The 10,068-nt window shown below is 51.1% G+C and overlaps 4 protein-coding genes across 4 annotated transcripts; all 4 read right to left on the bottom strand.

Moving 5' to 3' along the window:
* Window positions 1-422: 422 nt before the first annotated feature.
* On the bottom strand, window positions 423-2,093 carry HO133_008379 (uncharacterized protein; the record flags this gene model as incomplete). Its single annotated transcript, XM_037299245.1, has 1 exon — window positions 423-2,093. One exon carries the CDS (start codon window positions 2,091-2,093, stop codon window positions 423-425), a length of 1,671 nt encoding a protein of 556 aa, XP_037155246.1.
* A 661-nt stretch (window positions 2,094-2,754) lies between these two features.
* On the bottom strand, window positions 2,755-4,386 carry HO133_008378 (uncharacterized protein; the record flags this gene model as incomplete). The annotated part of the gene is made up of 4 exons (XM_037299244.1): window positions 2,755-3,351; window positions 3,396-3,590; window positions 3,646-4,184; window positions 4,224-4,386. The coding sequence occupies 4 exons, from the start codon at window positions 4,384-4,386 to the stop codon at window positions 2,755-2,757; spliced, it is 1,494 nt and encodes a 497-aa protein (XP_037155245.1).
* A 253-nt stretch (window positions 4,387-4,639) lies between these two features.
* HO133_008377 (uncharacterized protein) lies at window positions 4,640-6,220 on the bottom strand (the record flags this gene model as incomplete). Its single annotated transcript, XM_037299243.1, has 5 exons — window positions 4,640-4,940; window positions 5,012-5,324; window positions 5,381-5,564; window positions 5,621-5,754; window positions 6,103-6,220. The coding sequence occupies 5 exons, from the start codon at window positions 6,218-6,220 to the stop codon at window positions 4,640-4,642; spliced, it is 1,050 nt and encodes a 349-aa protein (XP_037155244.1).
* Window positions 6,221-6,998: 778 nt separating this feature from the next.
* Window positions 6,999-9,574, bottom strand: HO133_008376 (uncharacterized protein; the record flags this gene model as incomplete). The annotated part of the gene is made up of 5 exons (XM_037299242.1): window positions 6,999-7,554; window positions 7,788-8,883; window positions 9,018-9,257; window positions 9,306-9,345; window positions 9,392-9,574. 5 exons carry the CDS (start codon window positions 9,572-9,574, stop codon window positions 6,999-7,001), a joined length of 2,115 nt encoding a protein of 704 aa, XP_037155243.1.
* Window positions 9,575-10,068: the final 494 nt, after the last annotated feature.

Raw genomic sequence — 10,068 nt, 5'->3', positions numbered from 1 at the left:
CTACCGCCTGCAGAACTGAGATTTGAGCTATTGATTGTGTTGTCAAATGTTCAACCCCAGGAGCACGGAGATGGGCACGGAGTTTCGAGCCCTCGCCTCTCGATTTCCAACTCCTCAGGGGCTTGGACATGCAATCAAGCAGATGTCTCGTCGCCCAATACTATACTTTGCTGATTGCTAAGCTTTGTAGCTTTGTAAGTGGTGATCTATCGCAGCGTCCAGTCCGATGCCTTGGGAACTTTGAAAAACAGTGGACCTGAGAAACCGAAGTAGATCCCCTTTGAATGCCCAAAACTTGCAACACCACCTCGATCAAAGATACCCCTCCCAATGACCCATCCGCTATATCCTAAAGAGTTACCCACCCAACATTTAGCGTCACTAGAATTATATCTTCCCAGTCCCTGAACCTATTCTCTCGCTCAGCTCACCGCTCGCGAGGCCTCCGCCACTCCTTCAGCAGCCGTCCGCTTCACAAATGCCTCGCCTTTCTCCACCATGCGATCAGGCCTCCATACAATGATCCCAATGGTCCCATCTGCCCCTTCTATACCCTCACGAAACTCCAGCAGGAAATATCTCCAATACGTCACGGGCCGCATCTCTTTCTTCAAGAAGTCCAGGTAGTTCATCTCGAAAGAGAAAGTGTCGTAATGGTAGTGCTTCAGCTTATACCAATCACGACTGCTGTTGAAGGAGATCCTCAGTCCTGCTTCGCCAGAGGATACTTCGAGTCTGAATGTCTTGACTGCGTTGTCGTAGATGCCAACGTAAGTATCGAGGCTTCGACATGTGGTCCCGAAAACGCGCTCAGCAACCATGACTTGACGCATGTAAGAGAAGAGCATGGCGTTCTCTGCTGCTGCCTCTCGTGCTAGAGCCACGAAGTTAGTGGGGTGTGGGACGTCGAGAAGCGCTTCAAGTACGGCTTGTGCTATCCAATCTGCGGCATGCTGGTTCGCAAGGGTATTGGAGAGGACGACAATGGCCGAATTCGTGTCGGGGATCAAGATGGCGGACGACTGATAGCCGCCCAAGCTGCCAGACTGATAGAGGACGAGCGGAGCATTTGTTAGCCCTTCGCCTATACGAGGCATTTTCGCCACAAGCTCGGCGTTGCCACTTAAGGCACCGAGGGCGCTGGGAAGTATTACCTGCGCCCAGCCCAGGGTGTACTCTGTCTTGCCAAAGCTAGGGAGTAGCCTTTCCATTGGTGTGTGAGGTCTGAATAGCTCTCGTGCCTGCTTGAGTGGCGAACTCTGCTCATGTCTCCCGCTTGAGCTAACTTCTTCTTTTGCGGCATTGAGGAGCGCTATGTAGTACTTGATCAGATCATTGACCGAACTTTTGATTCCAACAGTGGCTTCGTGCTCTGGACTGGTCTCAACAGGCGGCTTGTGTAAGCGGTATGGTGTGTCCCCATTGCACATATATGCTTCTGCAAAATTGTCAACATCAAGGGGGAAGGGGCGACTCCCAGCGAGCCCAGTTCGCTCCATATTCAACGGCTTGAAGATATTCTGCTCAACGAACTCGCTGAAGTCTTGTCCGCTTTGCTGCTTGATGATCTGGGCCGTCAGCCCGTAGGTCCAATTATTCTCGAGGAACTCGGACCCAAGTTGGTGGACGGGCTCAAGATACGCAGCCGTCTTCGTGAACTTGTTACGTGTAACCTGCGGCAAACTGTGCTCGCCCATCCAGAGGCTGACCTTCCGCTCGAGACCTGTGCGGTGACTTAGGATGTCCCCAATGGTAGTGTTATGGTGTATCAACGGGGACTGATGCTGAAAATTAGGAACGAGATTGGAAATCGCGCTGTCCCAATGTAACTTCCCATCCTCGACCAAGAGAGCGATTCCAGAGGCGGTTATCGACTGGGTGAGAGCTGCGATGTAATAAAGAGTATCTTCATTTGGCTCTTCCCTGGCTTGTATGTCTCTGTATCCAAAGCCCGCAGTGGTAACGACTTCTTGCTGATGCAAGACCCCAATGGAGACTCCAGCAGTACCCGAGATGTTGCGAATCTCTTCTATCGCAGGCGCAAGGCCCTCCAAGCGTTCTGCCAATGAGTCTCTCTCACTTACGTTGGCCATTGCGTCTCGTGCGGAACAATGTTCAACAATCGAAGTAAATGTGGATGCATCAAGCTATCAATAGAGGGGGGCACCGTCGTACCACCACCGTGGGGTCATGCTCGGGCGGCTGAGGACCTAGTGACCAAGAGCGGTTCCGATTCGCAAGGCACCTTCCCCGATTTTGAAGAATATTACTAGTCGGCACAAACGGGATAGTCCTTCGATGGGTTGCATATGGAATAAGGATCTGATGCATCATGAAGATAGTCTAACTAAAGTTAGTATATAAGAGCGTTAGCGTAAATGAAAGAAGGTGAAACGTATAACTCTTGAGGTAATCTGCAACGGATGAAGCTGACATTAGCGCCCCTGAGTAAAGTAATGGACCGCGAAGAGTCCGGTGATGGTTCGCAGAGGAGTGAAGCCACGGCATTAAATATTCCCTGACACCGGCGGTAAACTTGATCATGTTGGGCGGTTCTGGCCGACAACCAGTGCCAATGGTAAGAGTCTATGGCTCCAGAAACCGCAGATTTTGAAGGAGATGGGAAGCACCCTGGCCAAGATCAATTTTCTGAGGTCCTTGGTGCAAAAGCCGGCTTTGACTTACGCATTGAAAGTTCCAATACTGCTGCTTATATTACGAAGTTGTTCGTGACCACCTTGGTTCGAGGTGGCTTCACTCAGTCACGGGCCTCCAACCTTTCCTCCCCACAAACCCCTGCACTCCCTCATCAGCCATTACCTCATCGGCAGTCCTGCCAGTCACCACACTTCTCTCCAGTTCTCTGCCCATGACATAGAACGGCTCGAAGCCCAGCAGCCTCTCACCCTCCCTTCTCCTCATCCACATTCTCCTGCCGCCTTCACTACGATTTCCTATCCGCACCGGACAAAAGCCAGAAGCGTACCGGTCCATTGAAAGGTACCATCTTCGTTGATGAATTGAGCCGATGCTGTTGGTAGCGCCAGGATATGTGTTGGTGAGGCGGACTTCCTCATCTTCCTGCTCCGCAATCTCGCGCTCAGAAGCTAACAAAGATACGTCCATTGATTTAGGGTGAGCGTCAGGCACTACCTCATCGTCATCGAGATCAGAGGTAGGCGGAGTTGCTTGTGCTAAAGGCCTATCCGTGGAGACTTTCCTACGGCGTTTCCTGGATGGTTTGGCAGGCTGTTCATGGCGATTTTCCGAACTCAGGAGACGGATGGACAAGGTGTAGCTTGGTGGTAGACGGGTCCCATGGAGGCGAACCCGAATCTTGCGCTGAGCTGGCTTTAGCACCGTTGGAGCTGTAGATGTACAAAGGAGGCACTCACGTTTTGAAAAGCTGCGTGAAGCTTTTCACTGTCCGAAAGGTTCGAGGAAGGTTTGCAATCCCCATCAGAGTCGCCTGACAGCTCGTCATCGGTCACCCGCTCGATGTTCTCATGATATGGCAGCATCTCGTATTCTCCAGTATCCCAAACGAGTAGGCTCCCCGTAGACGCGGAAGCAGTCTCAATGAGGTGGTTCTTCGACAAGCTCAGCATCCAGTCCGTAGAAATGAGCTCCCCTTTATCCACATACCCAGACGTTATGCACCCTCGTCTCTGTCGCATTCCTGCTCAACCTCCTGCTATTAGCGTTTCCCGGCAGCCCATACATAATCGCCCAACTGATCGAGCTCGTCTCATTGATCTGCAGCCTTAGATCGTAGTGGACGCCTGCAACAGGGTGATCATGCTGATGTATAACCCAATGGCGCCCATGCTCGTGCTGGTTTCGCTTGTAGAGATCCTCGAAAGCATGAATTGAGAGAGGTGCAGACGGTTTGGCGGAAGCAGAGAGGTGGGAGGAGAAATGTTCGAGGTGATTGCGGATCTGAGCTTCCCCTGCTTCGACTGCTGCGAGGGAGGCCGCGGTGTCTTCTGATTGATGGGCTGAACGTGGGTCTTGCCCAGAAGAGTAGCTTATAGGATGAAGCGTGGTTTTTCTGGCCCGAGAGGGCGGTGGGGATATGGAGGCTCGTAAGGACTGTGGAGGCGTCGTATGTCTAGTAAAGAACTCATGCGGAGTGGATTGGTGATCGGAGTCCTCGGGCTCTGGAGAGGAGGAGTTCAGCATGGCTATATGAGGTGAGAGCGGTGGCTAGCTAGATATCATACGGTTGGCGCGGAGATGTAGAGCGCGCTCGTTGTAATGCTGAGGCCGTTGCTCGAATACGAGGATCACAATTGCTGCTGCTCCTACCAAGCCCATGAGCAGGTACGGAGTAATGACTTCTTGATCGAGGATTTTCACAGGGTCATTTGAAGCATGTCGAGTCATATAGAATGCAATCATGAGCACAATGTTTGCAAGCTAAATCATCGGATTGTTTGCTATCTAGAAGGGTGGCGACAAGCAGACAAGATAGAGTATTATTACAGCGCATCTCCCTGCTTCTCATCCATTACCTCCTCGTGCAGGACGTAACCAATAGGAAATGCAAGTAGTGTAAGGAAACCGCGTTGCTCTTCTCAACATCAGAGCTGGGTATTTCGAACCTCCCCCGTCGCCCGTTCGCCGTTCATGTTTGCAATTATGCCTCAGCTGGTCTCTCCTCCTCGCGTCCTCTTGTCTCAGCTGAAGGCTCCTCTTCCTCCTCCTCTTCTTCCTCCTCTTCATTTGAATATTCGCGGTGCGCGCCGGCTGGGACCCATAGTCCGCTCTCACGGTCCTTCATGCTGCTGTCCTGGCCAGAGAGGTCGTGGCCGACGCCTTCACCCATGTTGCTCTTACGACGCTGGGAGAGGTTGCGAGCGCGAGTGCTGAGGGATGGCTTGATGGCAGCGTTCGCAGTAACCCAGTTGGTAAGGGCGTCTTCGCAGTCTTGGATAATACTATGTTTGCACGAGGATCAGCAAGGGCCGAATAAACGGAGCAATGGCTCGGAAATGAATGTCAGACTTACGCCTTGCTAGCCTCGTAGCCATCATAAGCTTCGCGAGTCTCTCCTGGAGTCACTGGGGTATCGTCGACAAGCTCCAAAAGATGCTTTCCGAATCCAGCAATGATGGCGAGCTTCTCGCTATGCTCCTTGAGAGCATCGAATTGGTAAGTGAAAGCTGCCTTTAGCTTCTCACGGGTAATGTTGGAAAGCTGGGCCTCTGCAACGAGAGACTCTGCCTCAGCACGGACAAGCTCCTGTTCGAGAACAACGATGCGGGGGCTGTTGGGCTCCTTGTACTTAAGCTGGGCGATTTGATCGGTGATCTTCTGCTTACCTAGAGAATAGATTCATTAGCTCAAAGCTTGAGATTGGAGTCAAGACGGTTCTTACGGTCTCTGCTGGGCTGAACCGAAGCCTCAATGTTGCGAATGCTCTTAATGGTCACACGGTATTGGTCGTAGCGGTCGACAAGTTGGTCCTCAAGCTCGCCAACTTCGTAGATCAAGACACCGAGCTTGTCCGTAACATCCGAAACATCGTCATCACAAGCTTCACCCCAGATTGAGAGTTGTTGCTGTGTTTATCGATCAGTGTTACTGCACGAACTGCGGTTTGCCGTGAAAAGCTTACAGCCACTTCCATTCTCTCACGTCCGACAAGCTCCATGCTACGCATGACATTCTTCTCCATCTTCACCAGGATCGCAAGCTTCTTTGCGAGGTCTGGGCCGAAGGCGCCAGCGGTGGATTTACGAAAGGCATGACCTACACCACCACGAAAGAGAGCCGTTAGTCTGTGACATCAAACTTGAGCGGCACTGTAATACGAAGATTTTAATTTGCTCTCGCCCAAAGCCAACCCACAGTAGCTCTGGCGGACATTATGACTTGTGCAATTTCGTAGGAGTGTTCGTAGCTGCACTCAGCCGAAGGTTATTTCTAGAGGTAGGAGCGTAATGGTGCAGGCCTTTAGAGGCTCATCTCGAGCGGGTGTAGACCCTCATTTAGATCCAGCCGCAGCAGCAACGAGCCCAGTTCCACAAAGCGCCCATCAACGAGGAAATGAAAGCCAAATGTTCTTATGGCATGAAGAGCACAGAGGGAAAGACTCACCAACGCCGCCCTTTCCAAAGAACCGACCGGACTTTGTGGAGGAAGATGGTGGGGGTGGGTTCTGGATTTGCGAGGCAGTCGGTGCGCGACTCTGTCGCATGGAGTATGTGCGATGCATGATGGATGGTTGTGTGATTTAAGGATCAGTGTTTGTGTGAAGGCGAATTGTTCTGTCGCAAGTGAAGAGGTAAGCAAAGGTGAAAAGTGTGAGATGGAGTGTTTGTGTGTTCGTGTTCACAAGTTGCAAGGCTCAGCGGGTGACGTTAGTGGACCCTGATTAGCGTCTGGGATTCGGAACTGGTGTTTCACGATCCTCTATAACATGATAATGAATGCAGGTATACTTACTTTCTTCAAAGGTCCACTTATTGATTCCGGTATTATTGAGTGTAAAGTATTAATTTCGGACAAAAAAGATTTGGGAGGGGGGGGAGGGAAGGGGGAGAGGGTTGGTGTGCAGGGTAACAGGGCTCCAGGGTAACAGGGTTACGAGCCCCCAGCGGCGAGATGGTTTGTGGCTTTAGGGCCGCCTCACGTTGGCCTGACGATCAGCAAAAGCGCGTCATATCGGTTGATCTTGAACCCCCCCGACCTCCCCCAACTACGCACAGAAGATGATCATGTGACAAGGAGTATCTACAGTATCTGCATGTATTTCAGCCGTAGAGGCTAAGGCCAATAAATTTCTAGTCAGGTACACCCGGAGCCCATTTGCTAGATACGTATGGTGCCACGTATTACCCAAGCTTACGACAGTAAGATACCTTGCCCCAGTCCAACGCGAATTGCCCGTCACTGGTCAATAGCCAACAGTCCCTCCGAGCGCCATGCTAAGTCCGATGCATTATCTGCGGTAGGAAAAGGTTTCAAACAGACAGGGAACGACTTCGCTTAGGTCAAGATCCTATGGAAGGATCCTCATCTCGGACCAAAGTAGGAGCGATCCTCCTCTTCTTCGGAATTGCCGCCTCCTCCTTTTCCGACTCACTCGTGTCTCTTTTCCCAAGTACACTGCCACTCACTGAACTTGGACGGCTTGTTACCCCTGACATTGGCGTCTGCGGCGGAGTCGTCCATGGAAGGCCATTGAATGACGGATTCGTAGCCGCGACACTCGGAACACTGCCTAGGGTTGGAGTAGGATTGTTCACCATTTGGGAAGACTGCGTAGCGATTGAAGACGTTGAATTAGACCGTGTCGGACTTGGCGGTGGAAGAGGAGCGGGCGAGGCCGCAGGTGCTAACACAGGTGTGCTTTGTTTATCAAAAGGAGGAGCAGACGCAGTGGTGGGACTTGGCTGTGCTGTAGACATGGTCGAGATAGCCGGAGAAGGGTGGTGAGCAGTGGGCACGTGCCCGCTATAGATCTGTCCCAGCTCGCCAGGATTGAATGTCAGGTTGGAGCAGAAGCCGTCTGATGAGCTCATAAGCAGCGTCAGCCCGTCATTAGACCTGTGATAAAGTCAGCTTGCGCAAGGTATGACTCCGCAGTAATACTAGTTCGAAAAGGACTAGGCCCGAAGAACCAGATTGAAACAAGAGCATGAGCTGTTGCAGGTTTAGAAGAAGGCAACAGCCGGAACTAATTTCTCTTTGAAATGGAATGAATTTAGGCGATTGCTGAAAATAGGGATAACGTTCCCAACAGCTGCCGAGCAGAAGATGACATCGAAATTGGAACATACCAAGTCAGGTCTGTAAAAGTGGCAAAATGTAAATTACTGATCATTATCAGTGGTGTCATCTGTTGAGTGTCATACACAAGCACGGCATCTTGTGTAGCGACAGCGTACACGACGCGGTACGGCATAGCAAACGCTGCGGTGGGCCCTTGCATCGAAGCAGGGTCGGTTTCTGTCGGCCTTGGTGAGGATGTAGGCCGCGAGGATTCCATAGGAGAGGGCGCGGTAGATGGCGGTGGATCCATTGCTGAATGCGTTGAAGGCTTCGACGAGAGCACAGAGTCAGGCAAAGGTGCTATAGCTTCTTCTGCAGATGAGGTATCGATAGTTATATTGGCAGTAGTCCTTGTTGAGGAGCGAAGGGTATAGAAGACAGGAGAACATTGGACTGCTATGGATGCCTTCTTGTGCCCCGGGAGATGCGCTATGGGTGGCCTATTGAGACCTGCTCGAGTGTAGATGTAGACTGTATTGATCACATCATCGGCATTCTTGGCTCCATCCGCTGGGTGAGGGGTCTTATACTGGCCAGCTGGTGTGAAAAGCAAGCTTCCATCTGGGGCGAATGTCAATCTTCGGAAGAAGGAGGTGCAAGTCTCGTTCCCGTATATGGCTGCGTTCTTGACTCCCATACTGCCCATTAAGTAGGGATTCGGGGACTTCTCCATTGGCAGTACGGCAGGCAGAGGCATGGATGGCGCTGGAGAGGCTGATCGCCGTATGGAGGGCGACGATCCAAAAGAGGAGCGACGACTGTGGGATAATACCGGTGGGTTCATCGGCAATGCAAGGGATGTTGGAGTCCCCGGCATTGATGGTTGAGGTGATCCTGGGGCCAACGAGGAAGCGTCACCCACTAAGTGGCCACGCATGGCTGATTCTGGCGGCGCTGGGCTGCTTGAGGATATTCTCCTGCCAGGCAGATCCATTTTCGTGACTCTGTTGTACTGGTTGAGTGTGAATTGGCCGTCCTTTGTCTTTAGCTTGTAGATATGACACGATCTATCGGAAGACTGCGTCGCGACATATTCATTAAGTGGATCCCAAGCCACTCCTTGCACGTAATGATTATGCTCTGCAATCTGCCGTACCATTTGTCCTGCGGGGGTGTAAGCCTTTCGTTTGCCTTAGCCTTAGGAAAGACAACAATCAAGTAGGCCATTCATGAACATAACGGAAAAGGGACAAGTCTGTTCTTTGCCTGACATTCGGGTAAAGGAAATTTGTACTAACCAGACTGAGCATTGTATATGCGTGCAATATTGTCCATGCTACCAGTGATGAAGAAAATTCCATCAGGTGACCAAGCCAAGTCGTATATCTCCGAGCCAGAAGAACGACACATGTGTTTGATCCGCCAAGTCTCCTTGTCTTCGAGTGCGTCTTCGCCAAAAGCAGGGGTGTGAGAGTGGGTCTCTGATGGTACCCAGAGTAGAGTGTTTCCATCATCCCCAGCACTTGCAAGCATTTCTCCTATTCATGTTCAGCCGTTGCCTATCGCTATCTATGGGTGCATCCTACCACGTGGAGCAAAGCGGACGACATTGACCGCTTGGGTGTGCTGCAATACATTTAGCAATGGCATTGAGAGCTTCACAGATACTCACTTTTATGAGTGTAGTAAGATATGTGACATTCCTCTCCTCTCCATCCTTTTCCACTTTCCACAGCCTGACATTGTTGTCTCCGCCAGCCGTTGCAAGTCGACCTTTTCCATGGGGCTCAAAGTGTACCGAGTATATTGGCAAATTGTCATTGTGCCAAGATATGAGTAAGGGTGAGGCCTTCATTGCTGCGTAATAGGCTGTATTGCCGCTTCGATGCTTGGGGGGGGGGAAATGGATGCAGCGAGGTTTAGCTCCCAGTAGATTCAGCTTGACGAGGGTTCCGCTTTTATGAGGGGGTAAGCCACCATTTGAATCAACTGTTGTTCGATAGATAGACAATGCAGGAAATTAGAGGAACGGAATGATTATGGATCAGGAGCACAGAAGATCACGGAGCTGACAGTGTCAATCCAAAGTCGTATTAGGAGACCGGTTGCCGTTGCACTTTTACCTACTCCGCAGTTATGTTCGCGTGCCGTGATGCGCGACTAAAATACCACTTTAAAGTAATTTACGGTGGCTAGCGTTCTATCAATTATACCATCACCTGCAGATATACCAATGGTCTATGATTGCCAGCCAATCTTCTAGGCACCAGTATTATCTCTATCTTGATTGAGACAGTCCCTCAGTCTCGGTCTTTCGATTTCGCGTTATGATAAAACATGGGTTCTTCT

This window comes from Letharia lupina (genome assembly GCF_014066315.1).
Source record: "Letharia lupina isolate WasteWater1 chromosome Unknown contig_5, whole genome shotgun sequence".
In the NCBI taxonomy this organism is placed as follows: Eukaryota; Fungi; Ascomycota; class Lecanoromycetes; order Lecanorales; family Parmeliaceae; genus Letharia; species Letharia lupina.
The sequence above is the reverse complement of the archived record's forward strand: the minus strand, read 5'-3'. Positions and strand labels throughout refer to the sequence as shown.